The sequence below is a fragment of the Callospermophilus lateralis genome, chromosome 14 (assembly GCF_048772815.1).
Source record: "Callospermophilus lateralis isolate mCalLat2 chromosome 14, mCalLat2.hap1, whole genome shotgun sequence".
Lineage (NCBI taxonomy): Eukaryota > Metazoa > Chordata > Mammalia > Rodentia > Sciuridae > Callospermophilus > Callospermophilus lateralis.
Window position 1 is genome coordinate 50,736,320 of NC_135318.1, and position 21,983 is coordinate 50,758,302.

At 33.1% G+C, this 21,983-nt stretch overlaps 1 protein-coding gene across 4 annotated transcripts in view; it reads left to right on the forward strand.

Moving 5' to 3' along the window:
- The window catches only part of Ehbp1 (EH domain binding protein 1), a 312,370-nt gene that overhangs the window by 237,080 nt on the left and 53,307 nt on the right, over positions 1-21,983 (forward strand). For all 4 annotated transcript variants that reach the window (XM_076832959.2, XM_076832960.2, XM_076832961.2 and 1 more), the window contains 2 exons: positions 9,973-10,120; positions 21,514-21,638. In XM_076832959.2, the coding sequence (XP_076689074.1) occupies positions 9,973-10,120; positions 21,514-21,638 (273 nt within the window). The remainder of the gene's footprint in view (positions 1-9,972; positions 10,121-21,513; positions 21,639-21,983) is intronic.

Here is a 21,983-nt window from a genome sequence, read left to right on the forward strand (position 1 = left end):
ACACACGTATCTGTAGGTATGCACACATACAGAGGAAACAGAATAGGTGAATTTGGGTTCTAATATGTTTTTCTCATTTAAAAAAAAACAAAGTAGTAATATTTTCTTTTAATATGACATGTGGATGTCATACTTTTGAAAGGTTAAGTCTTATTTATCTGAATGGAACCACAGGACAGTTTTGCAGAATACTTTAGCACAAATACCTATGGTTTACTTTGACGTTACATTTTTTTGTTGGTTTCTTTACTTTAAATACTTGAACTGTTAGACCTTTTACTTTTTTGCTGAGAAAGATGTATTTGTACCAGATTAGAAAAGCTAAACTGTTTCTTTACATTGAATAATCAGCCTGTCATGACAAATCTATCTCCTTCTGCATGAGTAGGTGCCAGTCTGACTGGCTTCTTTTAGGCTCACACTGGGTTTTAAGCTAGATCCATGTGCATGACTGGCAGTGCATTTGTTGGGCCAGATCTAAGGAGCCAGAGAGCGTTCAGCTCCTTTTTGCCTACAAAAGAGCAGCCAGACAACCAGCAAGAGGCCTTGGATGTAACACAAGGTGATACTTACTTAGTCAGCCATTCTTCTTTTTTCCTTATAATTTTTTTAAACTAAGAAGTTATCAGTTTCACAAAGAAAAACGGAATTAAATTATCAAAGGGTCCTCTTTTTGGAGGCCCTAACTATTAGTTCTGCTAATGCAATTTGAAGTTTTCAAAAACACAAAATAATTGCTTTTCTAATCCTAAAATAATTATTTTTAGAGAAATATAGTAGCTGCTAGGAATTCTTAAATATTAGTTAAATGAATGAATGAAAATGATTACCTATTGAGAATATAAAACCTTCTGTCCCAGATTGCTTCCAGATACTTTAAAGGAAAATCTCATGTAACAACATTAATTTGATCATACTTTTATGTTTAGAATTTTTTATTTGTATAGCATGATACATTCAGCAAAACAAATATACAATTAGAAATAATATTTGCTCTATCTTGAAACAAGAAGATGTATTTAAAAACCTAGAGTATAATATATTCAATTTCATGAATTGAATACTAATGAAATATAAATTTTTGAAATGCATGTGCATTTTTTCTGAATTAGTCCTTTTTCTGTCTTCTACTCAGCTATTAAGAACTAGATTTCAAACTTCATGTTCTGTTTACTGTTTTGCCTATGTGCTTTAAACAAATCCAAAACTTAGTAGTTACTACAAAATAAATGTAATCCCCAGGGTTGATCAAAGATTTAATCTGACCAGATGGGGCAAACTTGAGAAAGATTTTGACTTTCCACTCTGTTTTGCAACAAGAAAGGCTGATTTTTCTTTCTTTCTTTCTTTCTTTGTTAGAGAAGCAGAGATCAGGCCATCCCCAGAGAAATGAGCAGGTGTGGCCATTTATAAGCATGTCTGCTTATATTACAAACCAGCATAAGAAAAGTTTGAAATGGTTTGAAAAGATCTGCTAAACAGTTTTAATGTTTCTTCTTAAATCCTGTTTATTCAGTCAAGAACTCATCGCATTGGCAGTAAAATTTCTACTAGTTAGCTAAACCTTTAAAAAAATCTTTTAATTTTATTTTCTATTTTATTCTATCTTCTGTAGTAAATGAATAGGTGGACTTTGGTAATCCTTGCCTCTGGACAAGCACAGAATTTCTCCCCCCCCCCCCGCCTTTTCTTTCTTTCTTTCTTCTTTAATTTTTTTATTCCTTCTGAATACCTAATAACAGAGCCTTGCATCCTATCTAATGATGAAAGGATGACACTCAAGGTTTTTTTCCTTAATTCTCAAAATTAAGGAATTTCTAGTTAATTTTGAGAACAGATTCCCATAAAATGTTAGCAATACTAAATAAAACTGTCATTTAAGAAACTCAGATAGGTTAAAATTTATTTAGTCCTAATTAATTCAAGACCAGTTAATACTGTATGGATCTCTGGAGATAACACAAGTAAACACAGTATATCATGTTATTGAAGGAGGTAAAGGATATGGAATTTTGAGTTTCTTGGTGGAAATAAGAATGTTTTGTTCTGTTCTAATCACAATTTTACAAAGGATAAGGATGTGAGACTACATTATTTGAAATACTTTTAAAGTTTTCTTAAGGCTTACTTCATGAAAACGTGTAGTCATATGTTTCTTAAATAGAAAGACTTCTCAACCTATATTTTTCAACTGACTGAATGAAAATATCTAACATTATGAAAGACACCCTTAGGTGGGTAATGATCTCAGCAGCTACACTGACAGTTTCTCATGTTCTAATTCTCCTTCACAAATCCATGGCATCATTTTGGGGCTAAAGTAATGTCAATCGGTGGCATTTGCGGCAAGTATAAAAAGGACCCCCCATGGCAGCCATTTTTATTTGATTCTTAAGATCCAAAGGCTGCTGAAAGAACAATTGAATAAAGTTGAGGATTGGAGAAGCTTGATTTTCTTGTTCTCTGTGAAACGAAACTCCAGTCTTTTTCTTCCCATTCCCCTTAAAAGCAAAAGTCTGCTAGGGGGTTGTAGCTGTGTCAAAGCCGCTGGGATGCCACTGCTGATCACTTTAATTACTACGACTAAGGAGGATAAAATTAAAAGTAGCACCATTGAAGCAGTGGAAGAAAGCTTGCCTAGATGTCGGTGAAGTGTGAAATATAAAAATTGCATACCAATACATTTTTATGGAAAGGAAACAAGGAATTACATTACTTATTCTTGAAGAGTTTGTCCTTAAATTGTCAAGTTTTACTAGTGCATCTATCTATAGCAGATTGCATACCATTTCAGAATGATAAGGAAAACCGAAACTTGAAGACATACTATATGAAAGGGCTAAATATTATTTTTTAGTTTATGGCCAAAGTGGTAAGTGCTAATCTATCTTCTGTATTTGAATATTTTAAATCTGACATATTGAAATATGGGCTCTTTCTGCAACATAGCAGGACTTTTGCCTTACCTGAAGATGGTAGCAAAGAGAACATCAAAGCTTAAAAGTCTACATCACTTTTCTACAGGCTTATAATTTAAGGTTGGGAGATCTGTGTTTTAAATGAATATAAACATTCATTTTCTTCTCTCCTATTCAGTAGCACAAAGAGGACTTTTAACTCCTTTGCATAACCCAAGTATACATAAAGAACTGAGATTTTTAAAAAATAGATAACAGTAGGAAGGACCTCAGAAAAAATGCTGTGAACACTAGTTAAGTAATAGAAAAGACCAATGCTTTAAAATCAAGCTAACACTGAATTTATTTCTTACTATCAAATCAGGGATAGTAGCTATCTCCAAATTGTAAGGAGTAAACAAGAGAACACATGCACACATGTGAAAACATGCAGAACTAATTATTTTTCTCAAAAATGTGTTATAACTTGTAAAAGACAGTCATGGGAAGGGAGACTGCCCAAAAAATACAGCCTCTATCATATCCTCCAAAGAGTACATCCATCTGAGAAAAGCTAAATTCTCCACTATAACTAAGTCTAACTCTAAATAATAATGTATAGTAAAGGATAAATGCCATCAGAGCTGTTCTTAGAAACAGAAAATCTACTTCAGTTTAAGTTTAGAAAGATATAAAGGTTTCCTATGTGCTGAATTTTTCAAGTATACCATTTATTTTAATGACAGCAGTCTTCTAAATTGCCTTTCCTCCGCACACCAGTGAAAAGATTCCCTCTTTTTTCATCAGTCCTAATAAACAGATGATTTTATAGCAATGAGCCCCTGTCTCCTTTTGAATGTAAAATGGTCAGAGCAGATAACAAAAATACATTTTTATACTTATAGGTTTAGGCAAACCATCATTTGTCAGAAATATTACCTACAATACTTGAGCTATTTGTAATGAATACTATAACAAAATAATAAAGTAATAATTGTCCATGTTCTCTGGTCATGTTCTACTTGGACATGAACAATATGAGTCTTTTTATTTAAAAAAACAAAAAAGCATAGATTTTGTTGCTATCCCTTAAATATTACTGCACAAACTGACTTTTAATGAAACATACATGTTAAAATTTAAGTAAAATAGTTTTACTTAGAATGAATCTGGAGACCAACTAGAAATTAATACCATCACTTAAACTAAAATTGCATAATCAATTACTATAATTATAAGCTTTCCTTCATGACTTTTAACAATTAACTTTTATTTTTGCAATGGGTTCTTTGTCTTAAGGGAAGCGAAAGAGTGAGAAAACAAACAATGCAGATATGCCATCCTGCTGAAGAGCTCTAGGCCCAAGCAAAATTGTCTCTGTAGTGTTAGGACATTAGTAGAAAAGTAAATTAAGGCAATCTGATAGGGAACTAGAATTCTGTCAATCAGGCTCAAGATTTTGTGCTGTGTCCATAAACTTTGTTTACTGTAGGGTTTTATGAGTTGTAACCTGCCCTTGCAGTCTGTTAATGAGGCTAAATCTTGCTACTTGAGAATTGAATTACAGCACACCTCTGGGCTAATGGTTATAAACAGAAAGTCCCATTAGGGTTGCATTCTGATTTGTTCATTTGCATTTTTTCTATTGTGTAGAGAACAATGATGGGTAAATAAGTACAAACAAACAATTTACATGGAAATTGATAAAGTGTCCTAATTAGTATTTAGAGTTGGTTTTATTAATGATTGCCTGCTTTAAATTGCACTCTTGGTAAGCTCTCAGAAACATTTGCAGATGGGAGTACAGCAGGAGAGAAGGAGGGGTGGTAGCTTGACAGAAAAAAATTCGATTCCCATTTCATATTCAGAAAGGTAGGGTCATTTATTTCATTTTAAGACCACTTCATCTTAGTTTGAATCACCAAATTCCAGCTCTGTAAGAAGTTATTATTCACAAAGTGAAATTCACTTAAAACCTAGTTGCCTGAGGCATATTAAATAATGGTTTTTATTAGTGCTCTTAACTTTTCTTAAGTTTGAAAGATGAAAGTTTAGTAAAAGCTCAATTTTCCTCAGTTGGTCATGTAATTTGATACTTTTGGGATCAAATAGTTTGGTGGTTATGAACAAGGGCTATGGAGTTAAACAGACATAGGCTAAACTCCTGGCTGTGACATCAGTTCTAGCTGTGTGACCTTGGGACTTAAAACCCAAGTGTTCTCATTGGTAAAAATAGGTTTTTGACAATTAAATGAGATCTTGCATATTAAGCACTTCACACATAAAAGCTCAAGGAATATCAGCAACCATCACTAAAAATCAACATTATCAGGCCCATACTCCCTTTCCTCCTAGAATATTTTCCAAGTTTAGAAATATTGATAGTGAACAACAGCTCTTTTTTTTTTCCCCTGCAGTGCTGGAAATTGAACCCAGGGCTTCACTCCCACTAGGCACTAGGCAAGCTTCTATTACTGAGCTACATTCCCAGCCAAAGTATTTTTGTATATTACTTTTGCATCTTCAATCTCACTCTACCTACTGTAAACTATACTCTGCCTACAAGTAAGTTTGTGCTTTCAAATACTGAGAAAACTTTCTCTGAATGTTAGACCTCTCTTTTTCCTTTATCACAGTCCATATTCAGAAAGTCTACCATCTCTTTTCTTCCTTCCAAGACTCTTATATTGTTAGTTTTTATTGCAAGAGTAGTAGTACATTTGTATTGAAGAAAGATAGAAAACAAAAACAATTACAGGAAAGAAAATAAAAGTATCACATTTTGATCTTCAGAAATCTCCACCATGAAAACTTTTGTGTATACCCTTCAACTCTTTTTCTTTCATGTATATTATGTGTATTTATTTTGCCAAAATGAGGTTATTACTCTGTAAACTTTTTTCAATCATTTTGCTTTCTCTTTTCTTCATACTATGGTCATGTTCAGATTTCTAGTTGCCTAAACAATATCATCTATAGATGGTTTCTCCAAACCAATATCTAATATGTAGCATCTGGTTGTTAAGTCCATTTTGGTAGTCATGATGATAGTTGGTAGTTGGTTAGTTGTTTATTGTTGTGTCTGTGTTTTTTCTAATTCATTTGTAAAAGTGACTAGGTCAATTGTCCCAAATATCCTACCTTTTGAATTTGGTTGTTTTCTTGCTGGGTCATTTATCATGTTTCTCTATCCTTTGTGTATATAATCAACTAGAAATTCTAAAAACTTAGTGGATTCACTTTAAACATTTTGGGTAGAATGTTATAGGTAGTGTGCATTTCTTATGCTTCACATCAAAAAACATATAATGTATAGTTGATTCACTGTTAATAATACTAAAATCAATCCCTGTATTAGAGGTCTGTAATCTCTACTCTGATTCTGATCTATTTACAAATTGAATTTCCCCCTTGCAACCAAAATTAATCTTTGTGGTATTATTTAAGCATGTGTAGAAATTACTATTGCTATGTCACAGGTGACCCCAAACATAGAAAAAAATGTTGTATTTGTACTTATGGATTTACTTCTGTAGGTCAGGACCCAATAGCATGTGCTTTGTTCTGCATTGTCTGAGGCCTCAGCTGAGAAGACTTGAACTGAGGGTATTTCAAAATAGCTAGAGGCGGAGATCATCTGAAGCCTTTTTTTTTTTTTTTTTTTTTAATGTGCTGGGGATTGAATCCAGGGCCTTATACATACTAAATAAGGCCTCATGCATGCTAAGTAAGGCCTCTGCCACCACTGAGCTACATCCCCAGTTGTGAAGCCTTCTTCATTTTCACATCTAGTTCTTAGGCCAGGATGACCCAAAGTGAAAGTTGTCTGGGACTGTTGAATACAGCCCATACATCTTGAGCTTAGGAGATAGCTGGCTCCCAGAGAGTGTACACAATGCAAGAATTTCAAGACAACTAGGTAGATGGGTATGGCCTTTTCTGACCTTGGAATCACCTGCAGCCCTTCCACATTTTATTAATTATATACAAGTCACTAAAGCTAGCCAAGAGAAATTAAATTTTACCTCTATCGAGGGGATGACAAGATCATACTTTAGAAGAGTGTGTAGGAGGAAAGATTCTTTCAGGACATCTTTGGAATACATAGTCTGCCACAGCATAATTTGATTATCCAGTTCCCCACCAGACATTTACCTAAAAGATTTTTCTGAGGGGTGGGGGGGTGGGTTGCAGGGGTTGACTCAGGGCACTCAACCACTGAGCCACATCCACAGCCCTATTTTGTTTTTATTTACAGACAAGGTCTCACTGAGTTGCTTAGCGCCCTGCCATTGCTGAGCTGGCTTTAAATTTGTGATCTTCCTGCCTCAGCATCCTGAGCCAAGCCCCTGGGATTATAGGCTGCACCACCAAGCCCAGCTTACCTAAGAGTTTTAATAATAGTTGACAACATTTCCATAATCGTTTATTATGATTTGAAAAGTGATTTTTAGATAATTTTTTTCAATAGCTGCCTCAAGTGATAACAAAAAGCATTTTTATACCCTTCTAATATTTTAATATCCTATTGGACTCAAACTTTTCATTGATTCAATTCAATATAATCATTGTTCTTTTTAATACTGAAGTCATCCCATTTAGTCCACTGAGAACTTCAGAGTTCATTCCTGGGTCCACTTGACAGCTCCATTAATCCACCATCATTAATTTTGACAACCCTCTTGATTTCTAGATGATCTCAAAATTTGTAAAATAATCTCCTATATTTGAGTTCTATCCATCTGGTTTCTACCCCTCCCTAATGATATTGTTTACCAGGTATAATTGCCCTTTTTAAATTTTCAGACATTAATCTCTAACATTTGTTGCAGTTGATTACTCTCTTTTTCTTGAAAACCTGCTTTTAATCTCCTGATACAGTATTCTATTTCTTTGTTTCTGCCCTTTTCCTCTTATCCAAGTATAATTGTTGCCATATTTTACTCAGTGGTCCTCCTTTTTCCCTGTGGTGCCTCTTCAGGTGCTTCCAAATATTCCTGTAATGTCATCCATCAGCTCTGTAATCCTACTTTGACCCCACATCCTAGTATCAGTTTTATTCCCCAACTACTTACTAACATCTTTACACAAATGTCTTGCCAGCTCCTTGAACCCAGTCTGTTTTACCCTCCCTTCCTCTCTCTCCATTCTTGTAGTTCCTTTTAGTCTTTCTATTATTAGTTCCATAGTTCTAAGTTGCCCAACCTTAAAACTTTTGAGTCTTTTTTTTTCTTCCTCCATATTTAATCTGTTACCAAGAATTGATACATTTACCAGTTCTGACTCTAATACATTTCTTACACTTCTTTCTTTTTATTCCCATTGCCACGTCCTCTTCCTGAATCTCATTATAGCTTTCTTAGATTCTAACACAAACCTTTTAACTAGCGTCTTTCCAGTCCCTCTATATCAACCTATCTTTTGCACTACTGCCAGATTAATCTTTCTCAAATAAACCTCTGGTTGTTCATTCCCCTAGATTAAAAAGAAAAGATATACATATTAAAAACAAAAAAACTCAAACCTTTATAAAACACACACACACACACACACACACACACAACCCTTTAGTGATCCCTGCTCCTTTAGAATGAAATTAAAGCACTTTTTCTCCTGAGCTTCACTGCAAGCTCCAAGACTTACACTTTGAGATATGCTGTAAATCCCTGCTATACCAGGCATCTACAACACTTACCCCGATTTATTTTTCTTGTCTTAATTTTCTATCACTATTTTTCTTATGCTCAGGAAAATTAGATTGTGTTCTTTCCCCCAAATATATTTTTTCTTTTATGTCTTTGTATTGTTCCTGCCTCCTGCACTGACGCCACCTAACCAACAACTCCCATCTCAAACCATTCTAAATCCTACTCATTCTTTAAGCCCAACTCAAAGAGCACAATATATTCTGTTTGCTCCTCAGCCAAAAATGTTCTTTCTTTCTTCTGAACCCTTGCAGCATTTTGATCATACCTCTTTACTATGGCTATTCTATATTTTCCTCTATATTATAAGATTTTTGAGAGTATAAATAGTAAGTTTCATGCTTGAAACTTTTATAACACCTAGCATGGTAGCAAGGTATGTACTATAGACAAGAAATACAAAAATAAATCAGATATAGCTCCTGCCTTCAAGTAGCTCAATTCTACTGGGAAGAAAGCCTCTCTTCAGAGTTGTGGTATAATTTGATAAGTTTTGTTTTAAAAAAGTATTAACACATGCACATACATAGACACACACACACACACACACACACACACACATATACTACTATAATTACATAGAGATAAGATCACTTTATTCCACCAGTGGGATCCAAAGTAGGATAGTCAGGATAAGTTTGATGGGTTTGAACTGAGTCTTGAAGGATGAGTTAGGAGTTAAATAATATGAGAGAAACATAGTCTAGAAAGAGGAAATGACATTCAAAGCCACAGTACATGAAGCTACATGATATGAGCAATTTTGTATGAATAGATGTGGGGTTTTGTGGAGGTTAGGAGATGTTAAAGGAAGATAAATTGCAAAGAGGTATTAGATTATTGTAGTTTTTGTTTTATCATAATAATGCCTTGTTTTATATGCTCTCTATTTTATAAAGCAAATTGATTATTTGCAATTCATAATAATCCCTTTTTAGTAGGCAGCATCTTAGTTATTTAATGAAAGAAGCAGATAGTGCTCTGTGACTCTATTAGAAAATAACAAGTTAAATTCTGTTCTTAGAAAATAAAGTATTAATTGAAATTTTGTTCTTAGTATTGTAAATTTCTTCTTTAAGCCTAATTCTTTTATTAACAGTTCCTGGCATTTCCTCAGTAATATGTATTGTCAAACAGTCCTTAGTTTGAATTTTTAATGTATATTTTAATAATAATTGGTAAATGTTTTTTAAAATTTGATTTTAGGATGGCTTTTTAAAATGGTGTGACATCCAACTGATATAGAGCATCCTATTTATAATGTGGGCCAAGCACCATGCTGTAAACCAGTTACTATCATGATGATCAGATTGAAAATGAAATTGCATTTCTGTCAATTACTGAGTTGGCAACTGTTCAATATATCTTAGCAGCAAGATGAAGAGCGACGTCGGCAGCTGAGAGAGAGAGCTCGTCAGCTAATAGCAGAAGCTCGATCTGGAGTGAAGATGTCAGAACTTCCTTGCTATGGTGAAATGGCTGCAGAAAAGTTGAAAGAAAGGTCAAAGGCATCTGGAGGTGAGTTAAAGAATCTTGTATCATATTCTACAGACAACCCAGAAATCTGCAGTGGACCTTTTAGGACTTTTTATTCTTACTTCAAAATATTGCATCAAAAACAAAGTTTCTAAAATATTGATATGTTGCAAAAAACCTACAGGAAATGTAGTAAATCAGAAGATAACTGTTGCTATTTCCAAAACAACCTTTTCACTTTATGGTTTACTACTATTAAAAGAATATTTCTTGAGTTGTGATACTCCATGATACCTCATGAATTGCATAAGAAGTAAGTAAAATGCAATCAAATCCTCAATATCTAGATCATTAAGACTTGTTAGTGGGCTGGGGATGTAGCTCAAGCGGTAGCGCACTCGCCTGGCATGTGTGCAACCCGGGTTCAATCCTCAGCACCACATACAAGCAAAGATGTTGTGTCCACCGAAAACTAAAAAATAAATATTAAAAAATTCTCTCTCTTTCTCTTTAAAAAAAAAAAAAAATAAGACTTGTTAGTGGTGAGCTTTGACATAAAAGACTTTAACTTTGTGGGCTGGGGTTGTGGCTCAGCAGTAGATTGCTCGCCTCACACATGTAAGGCCCTGGGTTCGATCCTCAGAACTACATAAAAATAAATAAAATATGTTAAAAGAAAAAAAAAATCCTCTTTGGAAAAAAAATGCTTTAACTTTGGTTTGATGCTGTGGATTGAACCCAGGGCCCCAAGATTTACACTTTAAACAAGGTCTTTTAAAAGTAGTTTTCATAATACTATGGCATTGTAGCCTAGGATGTAAAATTTTTGAATAAATTCCATATCCATTTCCTTTTAGTCTCCTTACTCTGAAAGAGTCTTCCTCAATATTTATATAGATTATTCTAAGCTTAATTTTGGGACAAGGACTATATAAAGAGAAATTTAATTTTACCTTTCAGAGTTCAATTTGATCATTTTTAATTTGTAAATTTTTACATTTAAGAAACCTGTGGGCTTTTTATTTCAAAGGTACATAACCTATTTATCTACCAAAACATGCTAGGTACTTGTCCTGAATTAATCTTAGAATGTTAAGATTACCCTGAAGAGCAGGCAAGTGAGAACTTGAATAAGACCTTAGAGAGCTGAAACAAAGGTAAGCTATTTCTAGGCCAATCATAAGTTTTTTCAAAGTAAACTGGAACTTGCTGCTGTTATTTCAAATTGAATTCTTATATTAAAAGCTTACTGTTGTAGAGAATTCTAACTAATGCCTATGGCATCTAGCCTTCCAGTCCATAAATTTGAAAGTTTTCTTCTCCAAGCACTTATATATCTGTCCTTGTGGACATCTAAGAACATGGATATCTTGGTTAAATCCTTCATCTTCCATTTTCAACTCCTATTATTCAGGACTGTTATTGTATCTTCTTTCTTTCTTTCTTTCTAGGTAATCACTATACCACTAACTACATCCTGGCCCTATCATTACAGTTTCTCCACTGTACTAGAGTTTATAATGATGTCAATAACTGCTCTTATTATGCTATAGTAATTTGCTTAGATTTATTATCATTTTTTTTTAGTTTTTTTAGATTTATTATTAATAGCAAGGTATTTCTTTTATCATAAGAATTCCAGATATTCAAAGTAACCGTTAGAAACATTTGCTTTCTTATATCTCTGAATGATGGAAAAATCTCTCATTCTTTATCCTCCAGATACACTATCCTAATGCTGCTGTAAATACCACATTCCTATTCATCATAAAGCCAGGTATGAGAATAGTAATAGTAGGATGGAGAGAGATCCAATGTCATTTGGCAGTTAACAATGCCAAATGAATATAAACTTTAGGAAGGCTAAGAATTAAAAAATTGTAATTAATAGTGTGGCATAGGTTAGCTATGTAGTTGGTCCTATTTTTATAATACAACCCCAGATGAGGTTATGCCAAGACTAGACTAAGCAAAGAGACTTTGTCAATGTTATAACCCAAAAAAAATCTTCCCTTCAATGAAGAAAGCAATGACCTGAATTTGGCATTATTCAACAGTCAAGGTAAATAAAATAAACAAAGTAAATAAATGAGGATTGGATCAGTAGAGTTCGAAAGGAAGTACAGATTAGAATAGGAACAGTCAGGTGAAATAAAAAGGAGGCAGGATTTGACAGATAATTTATGAGAATATGCTGAAGAGTTAGCTTCCTTATTGCCTAAGGAGTCCAAAGTGACCAGAGTCCATTTCTCCCATAGGACACAGCTTGCCTTGGACATTAGAAACAGCCATGTATCAGATAGTAGTCTTTTTTTTTCCCCCCAGTACATTTCAATACTGAGGGCCTTGTGCAAAATAAGCAAGTCCTCTACCACTAAGGTATATCCCAGCCCCTTTTTAAATTTTATTTTGAGATATAGGGTATTGCTAAGTTGCCCAGGCTAGCCTGGAACTTGAACTTCTCTGCCTCCATCTCCAGTGATGGTAGACTTTTAATGAGAACTGAGGTTGACTGACCTAAGACAAGTGGAGCAGGTCTATTCCCCAACCTCAGTGGTATGTTTTAGCCTGTATCATTAAATAATATGGATCAGATTATGTCTGCATTGGCCTCTTCTAAAGCTAAAGCCATTGAGACTATCAGTACAAGAAAAAACTTTAGGACAAGGGAAAGGGTAAAAGTCCCACCTGTTCAGCCATTCATAATATGTATTTCTCTATCGAGCAGTACCAGCCACTGTGTCAGGATTTGTAGGCCATATGGTCTCCGTCCTAACTACTCAACTCTGCCCTTATAGCCTGAAAGCAGCCTTAAACAATATTTTAATGCGTGGTAGTGGGCTGTTATTTACCCCCTCAAGGCAGGGGCTGGATTTTGCCTCTGACCTGTAATTTATGCATCTTTACCTAGCAAATTCAGAATTCACTTGGATTCACAAGAATCCGGTTCCTAAGTGAAAATAACCCTAGTCAGTTTAATAAGTCAAGGAAAAGAATAACTAATCTGAATCATTATGTCTGACAAGAGTTTTGCTAAGTTATAATGTGAAAGGAAGAAAGAGAAATAAATTGAGACCAGCCTGGGTGAAGTATGAGGGTAGGAAGATTTTAGTACTAGTGGTCTAGAGTGACAAAGAGCAGAGTATAGTGAAGACCTGACCTAATTAGATGGATGCATACCCTGGGAACATGATCAGCACTCACACCCACTGCTTGAATTCACTTGAAAAAGTTCTCTTTTTTCTATTCTCAAACAGCATGCTGCCAGCCTCAGTGCAAAAAGTTTTGAGTTTTGAGATAAGTCGTCTTTAACTTCATGATGTCCGCAGAAAATACATGCAAGATATTTACAGATGTATAGCCATGTGATCAAGCAACCCACTTACATTCTATTACAACCAGAAATAATCTAATTCTTGTGTAAATAACAGAACTGTACTTTTCCTGGATTCTATACCCTAGCTTTTACTAATCTTCCATTTGACATCCTTCTCGGACTTACGGAGAATCAGGTACTTGTGATGTACTGCACATGGTTTTTTCAGCATCATTTTGAAGTTATATGCCCATAATGGCCTCATTTGAAAAATTCTCAATCTATGTAACAAACTTTGGGTTCATTTTATTGCATCTTACTTGTAAGGAAAAGGTGTTTGGGGACAAAGTTAAGTGTTTTTATTTTTAGTTGAATGATAATGTGGCCAGAGAATGTACCCTGAATTTCTGCTTTACGAATTTATTAAGATTTCATCTTGGCCAAATAAATGTTAAATTTTTGTTAATGGTTCATAAATACTTTTGCAAGAAAGGTACCTACCTTGTTTTAAGATTATATTATACTCATATATTGTGTAGTATAATGTATATTTGTGTACTATATTTTTTATATATGTGTTCCATAGCTTACGACTTTAGTTTGAGTTAGGTTAATATAGTTTAAATTTAAACTGACGTTTTTACCTCTCTTTGGCTCAGATATGATAGTGTTGTGGTTTTAAATTTCAAATAAATAAGGCATATACTTTTTTTGTTGTGTCAATGAAAATGTCTGTGTGCCTACATGGTTCTTATCATTTTCAGTTATGGAAAATAGATTTATCTAAATTTGTTGAAATAAAATCTTACGAGCCTTCACTAATTTTTACTTTCAGCTTTTATCAATAGTATAATATTTGTATTGTGTTTTCTATCTTTTGTTTGATTTCTTTAGAATTAAAAGTTGTGTTTTTAGCCAAGTACAGTGTTGCACACCTATAATTCCAGCTACTCAGGAGGCTGAGGCAGGAGGATTGTAAGTTGGAGGACAATCTGCAACTTTAATGAGACCCTATCTCAAAATAAAATAAAAAGAACTGAGCATGTAGCTCAGTGGTAGAGCTCTTACCTGACTTGCATGAGGCCCTGGGTTCAGTGCCAAGTACCATGGAGGGAAAAAGTTGTGAACTTAATGGGGATATTTGCTGAGAATATAAAAATCATAACAATTTTTATCTGAATATGTTTTTTGAATTTTTCTGAATATATTTTAAATGATAACCTCAGTTTCTTTTTTAGCATTGCAGATATTTTTTTTCATTTTTGTCACCAAATCATTATTTCATTCAATTTTTCCATTAAGGAAAAGTATATGATTGACCTTATTTCAGTGCTATTAATCACACTTTTGAGATCCATATTTTGCCTATATTGTTGTGTAGTGTATTCTGGAATACATTTTTCACATTTCAATGCATATGTAATATTCTTTTACCTTTTCTTATGCATATATTATATATGATACTTGCAAAACAACTTTAGCTATAGAATAAATCTCTAGTTTACTTTCTGCCTGGCTCACCTACTGGGTTTGAAATGGTTAGCCATAAAGATGTGTATCTCTGTGTCTGTAGTATGTTTAAACATACACATGCACATGTACTTTAGTTCTGCTAGAATGCATTTAGAACATTTCTATAGTTGTTAGGAAATATGTAATATTAACTGCTAAAAAAAAAAGTTCAAAGTTCATTGCAAAACTGAAGTTACCAAATGGAAAGAAAGAAGAAATTCATTCTTAAGAATACCTAAACTGTATAGGAGACCAGTTTTTACTCTTGCCCTCCCAAGAAGTAATCCTTTTATCTAAGGTTAGCAATACATATGTAAACTTTGAATTAACTTACTTAGCACTACTATGAGTGGTAGTGTAGATAGAGGTTTCATTTAACCTGGAAATAAAATGAAATTGCATGTGTTTAACATGCAGGAACTTGGCTCTATGTAAGTGGATAATGAAAGGAGGCACAATTTTCTACATATTCCTGGAACCTGAAGTACACATATCCAAACTTAACTATTTCTTTTCATAGCAATGCTAACATTCTAATCACTCAGGCTGAAAATTGTGATGTCTGTTCAGCATCCCTTCTCTACAATCCAGTATTTAGTTGATTTTCAAATCATGTCATATCTACTCCCAATTCTTTTATTCTAGGTTTAACTCTCCATACTGCTTGCCTGAAGTTATAACAGTTTCCAGCCTGGATTTCCTGTCTAGCCTTTTTGTTCTCCAGTCCACACATAGGTCAGCAATGTTACATGAAGGGTGATGTCACATGAATAGTTTACTCCCCCTGAACAATTTTTAAACCACTTTTTTCTCTCTCTGAAGAAGGCATATGAGGGCTGAGGTTGTGGCTCAAAGAAAGAGTGCTTGCCTACCATGAGTGAGGCACTGGGTTTGAGCCTCAACACCACATAAAAATAAAATAAAGGTATTGTGTCCACCTACAACTAAAAAAAAAAAAAAAAAAAGTGTTAAAAATGTTTTTAAAAAATGGGTCCAATCCCTATTTTTAAAAAAAATGAAGAAGAAGGTGGTACATGAGAATATGAGCAAGAATGATATAGGAAAAATATTAAAACAACTTCTAATTTATAAAAGGCACTCCAGTGATTACATTACTATTAATAAATTATACATATTTCACAAATGGTTACGATGAGAAACTTTGTTTGAAAGCTACTTAATCTTCTAAAGCACAGTGCTGATCATGTGTATCTACCAAGTGCACACCAGTGTATCTACCAAGTAAAATTTGAACTTGCCATTCAGCCCTTCTGGGCTCTCTACAATTTTACCTCCTATTATTTCCCTTTAAGTGTGCTTGAGCCAAATAGACTCTACCCCTTCCTGCTTTCATGCCTGTAATGCTGTCCCTTCAGTTATACCTCTTGAAAGTCTATATTTTTCTCAAGATCCAATTTCAATTTAAGAGTTAGTGCTTCTGAGAAATTCCGTAGTGTCACTGGCAAAGAGTTATCTTTTGAATTTGCTCCATACCTTATTGTCACCCCATAACACCCATACTGTGTGGCATTATAATCATTTCATTGTATTCCTTTCAGAACTTGGTATCTCAACATCCAGCATAGTGTTTTGCAAATTGTATATACAGAGCACAGTAGAAGTTTCTTGAATAAGTGATGAATGCATGTTGAATTTTGTACTTTTGCTCTAGATTAATTATGGTCAGTGGAAGCTGATTGGCAACAATCAAGTGTAATGCCCTATCTAGATCCTGAAAAATTATTAATAGTAAATTGCTTCTGACATAGAGTAATGCTGAAGAAGCATTTTGAACACCATTTTAGCACTCAGGAAATCTTTTTTAATTCATTTGATAAAATATAAAATTAAAGAATTTTTTAGAACAGTGAGATTGAAGATGCTCACTTTTATGAAAGTGAGCACAACTAATTGTGCTAAGCATAGTTTATCAGAAAAAATACCTAAGCTGATTATACTTATATAACATAGCTAGATATAATGCCTTAATTATGTCTTTGAAAGCATTTACCAATGTTTTCATCTCTATGGTTTTTCCCCTCTGGGAAAATGATTTCTTAATCATTTTTCTTTGTTATTTTCTCTTTTCTAAATGGCTTAGACATTAGATGGGAAGTCTGCAATAAATGTTAACTATTATTAGCAATATTAATATTCTTAGTAAATATTTAGGAATCCAAAGTCACATATAAAGATGTACATTTCAGAAAGGATTAAAGTTGGGGGATTAAACCAAAACTATGAAATTTTGGAATTTCTCAATTTGAAAAAAATCTTTGGAATATTTTATTAATAAAAATTACCCAATTTAAAAAAATATGATGCAGAGTATTAGGGGAATTCTTCACCTCCCAGGGCTAGACAGCCATTTCTTCAGAAACTCCATTTCCTGTCAACAACAGAATTTAAAGTTAAACTTCTAATATGTAAATCAGATTATTACTATGCCTTTTCAAATATATAGAATTCAAAATTAACCAATTTTATCATTAGAATTTGGAGAGAAAAGATAAATAGTAGGAACTCATAATGTTAAAAAATGACTTTGTTGGATTGGGATTGTGGCTCAGAGGTAGAGCACTCGCCTAGCACGTGTAAGTGAGGCACTGGATTCCATCCTGAGCACCACATAAAAATAAAATAAAGATATTGTATCCACCTATAACTAAAAAATAAATGTTTTTTAAAAATGACTTTGTTAATTATGACCTAAAATATTTTAATAAGGATATAAAACAATAGTGGGAGACTTCCTCATTCATTTGTGCTCAATTTTGAAAAATAGTTTTTCTCAATTTTTACTCTTCCAAGATGTATTGCCTTCTTTGTTTTTGAACCTTCCATTGTGTAAAGGCACTGTATTCTGGTTTTATTCTTTATTCATATTGCTTCTTTTTTTTTTTTTTAAGAAAGAGTGAGAGAGGAGAGAGAGAGAGAGAGAGAATTTTTAATATTTATTTTTTAGTTATCGGCAGATACAACATCTTTGTATGTGGTGCTGAGGATCGAACCCGGGCCGCACGCATGCCAGGCGAGCGCGATACCGCTTGAGCCACATCCCCAGCCCTCATATTGCTTCTTTATGACAATATTCATTAGTACAAAATCAGTCAAATCTTCATAAAATGGCTTAAATATAGCTACAAGTTTATAAGAAATAATGTCTTGATATATCGATAGCAAATAAATGATTAAAAATGAAATTTAGAAATACTGTTTGATGACTTCTTCATCAGATCAACTTATTTTTGTATGCTATTATGAGAGATTATGATTAGATTACACTTTAAAATACAAGGACTCAGTGAGCTCAGTGATTCAGAGACAGCATGTGGCAAATTGTCAAAACCTTTGCATCTGCTTTGATGTGATAATTCATGTTTGACATAAGAATGTAGTATACAAATGTTAATCCAATAGTGAAAAAGTGACTTAAAACTAATTTCTTAACTTGCTTAGCTGTGTGAGACCTCAACTTGAATAACTGTTATTGAAATACTGGTTTTTCTTATTTAGTGTTTTGGACAAATTACATAAAATATAAATAATAACTAACATTATTGCTACATGTTCCTACAGATGAAAATGATAATATTGAGATAGATACTAACGAGGAGATTCCTGAAGGCTTTGTTGTAGGAGGTGGAGATGAACTTACTAACTTAGAAAGTGACCTTGATTCGCCCGGTAATTCCAAATTGTTTTGTGTCCTGCTGCATGGCAAAATTTGTGGTTATATTTTTATTATCTCAATAATACTAGGTTCATTTTATAGTTTTATTATGTTTTATATGATAAGTCATTTAGCTAAATCTACCTTCCATTAATTTTACATTATTTTGTTTTAAGTTGAATGTTAAAATAGAAACATTAGAATAACAATTTATAGCTTATGTTCTCTTATTACCAAGATTCACTCTTATGTTTTATATGAAACAGTTTATAAGTGTTTGATAACTGATTTTCTTTTCTTCTTAAATATTTTGGTGTGCTGTTATATGATATATATGGAATAATCCAAATGTAAATCTAAAACATAGATCAGATTTTTCTGACAATTGCAAATTGATAGTCCTTGTTATAATATTGTTTTGAAAATGTTATGCTTACTTTAAATGTTTAAATATATTACTAATTAATTACTTTATACATACTTAATTGACTACGACACTGAAAACTAATCATGTGGACTACTATTAAATTAATCTCATCAGTAAGTCAGTGGCAATTGATCTTTGTAAGTTCTTGTTTCAAATATAAAGATAAGTTCTAATGGTTTCTAATAGGTTAGTGTTCTATCTGCATTGCCTTTATAAGCCAGCAGCATGTAACAATACAAAACTTTGTATACCCAAGGGGTTCCATAAATACTTATTGAATTGAATTCTTATGGCAAAAAAAAAAAAAAAACTCTTTGGTAATATCTTTAGATTTAAAGATGAGGAGACAAAGTCCTTGATAATTATCTTTCCTATAAAAGCTAAAGGGAATGACAGCAGGCATTCTTTTTCCCACCCTTAGCATGCCTCTGCAAAGCTTACCTGCTCCTTCCCCTGTTTGAAATCATGCTATTACTTTTACAAGAAACATTTGACCAGGATTTTCCTAACTGTAAGGAGCAGTTGAGATGATCCAGACCCTTTTGTCAGAAGCTCTTTCATGGCCCAGTATTAAATGATGTTATTGCTAGATAGAGGTCAGTATGTTTATAATTGTGCAAGTCCAAGAGAATTCTGATATTTTAAGGATATTTTTCAAATGTTTAACCCAAAATTAGAATGACCTTTTACTTCTTTGTTAACTACTACAGAAGTTGGGTAGGTTTGATTGTTGCTTTATGAAAACACTTTTGTTGTTGTTTGCCTACCCTACTATTACAACTACCACCAAAGGCTTTATTAGAAACTAATAATATCCCCGAACTGCTAATGACATCCATAAGTACAGAATCAAAGCCTTAATAGTCAATATGTGGAAATGTAAAATTAATGCCAATAAGTAATGCACGTCTTTATTTTACAATAGATTATGAAGATAGGAAAAATTAACCATCTCTTAAATAAAGTGAGGGGAATTTATAGTTTCAGCTATTACAACTTTGTGGGATAATTTTTGCAACCTGGTTAATTTCAATCCTAACAGTCTTGACCCTTGCATTCTCAAAAGGGTCTCTTCCAGCCAGGCACAGTGACTCATATCTATAATCCCAGCAACTTGAGAGGGTAAGGCAAGAGGATTGCAAATTCAAGGCCAGCCTTAGCAATTTAATGAGACCCTGTCTCAAAATAAAAAAAAAAAAGGACTGGGGATAAAACTCAGTGGTAGAGTACCCTTGGGTTCAATCCCCAATACCAGAGTAGGGCAAAATTCTCTTCCTACTTTATGCCAAAAAAGAAAACACATCTCAATCCTCTTGTTTGGACTTAACTAATATATTGTTTACAGCTCTTAAGCATTCTGATAAGTATTGGCATGTGCTTCCCAGTTGAGATCTGTGGTTTATTTTATGGCAATAAGAAATAGGAATGCAACCTAGAATCTAGAAGCGTGTAGAGTATATTATGATTTTTATCCTTGCTTTTTTCCCCAAAAATTCTTTTCTTAACTTGTATATAAAAGTCATAGTGTTTTAATAATAAATTGCTTAATCTTTATCTTGATTTGACCATAGTTCATCAGATATTGTTTAAAAAAGAAGCCTGGCAATATAAACTTACCAATTTGCATGAAAGTATGATAATAGAATTTATTAAGAGTATTATAATTAGAAAAGTTATTAATCTGTATGAAAAATATCACTCATCAAATGGTCGACATGTCTTTTACAACCATTTTATTAAAGAATTGTTTTGTGTGACTTTGTCAGAATAGAAATATTTGTGTTTCTACTGAACTATTTCATTATTAAAGATTAATGTAATTATCGATAATAATTTGAAATTACTTAAGCTTCTATCTATATTTAATACATTCCAGAAATGACAACATTTGTTATATTTCTGCCATCTAAGTAGAAGGTATTTTTAAACATATTCCCTGTGTTAATGCTGGGTACGTATGTACACACTTAAATATTATATTCTAACAGTGTGTATGTGACTGGGATCATGTTAAAAACTTATTTTAATATGATATTATATGTATACATTTAACATATTTTAAAGAAATAGTAAAATCATATAATTTAAAATCAAATGTATCTCTTCTTTGAAATATCTAGTTTGTTATTTTTATTGTATATAATCTATACAGTTACTTATATATGTATCACATATACCTTAAGTTTTCAGGTAAGCATAGCTATTAAACTGTAGTATAACTTAGGTATCCTTAGATATGTTGACTATATTCCTTAAGGGAAATGATTTGTGAGAGTGAAGTGTGTGTGTATGTGTGTGTATACATATACACACACACACACACTCTCACTCACTCACACACAGAGGTCTGCATGTGTCTAGTGTGATGTGTTACCTTGCACCCCTAATGTCCTTTTCTTTTTTTTTTTTTTAAATACAGTAATGTTTTTATGCTGTCACCTAAAGTTGGTAGCCTACACATCTAAATACATCTCATTTGTTATTCATGATCTTTGCATATTTAACAGAACAAAATAGTAAGTTGGTGGACTTGAAGCTGAAGAAGCTCCTAGAAGCTCAACCACAGGTGACAAATTCATTCTCCAATGCTGCCCAGAAAGCTGGAACTGAGAGCTCAGAACAAGAAATTAAGGTAATCTTACTTATTTAATATTTGGCTTAATATCCATATATTCTAGTTTCTACTGATACCTTATAATCCTAAAAACAATTTCTTATCAAATTGTTCTCATTAAGTTATAAAAATTTTTACTAACTAGCCAATAAATTGAACATCAATATGATAATCAGTGCTTATATACTGTTTTTCAGAGAAACTCCTTCTTTTAATTGCTATTTCCAGTAAAAGTAGAGAGTACATAGAAACAATTCTTGAGTTCTGTATGTATTCATATTTTGCTATGAAAAATGTTGCCTAGAAGATTGTAGAATACTTTTCTATCATCTTCAACTTTCCTTCTGTTTAAATGAACTAGAA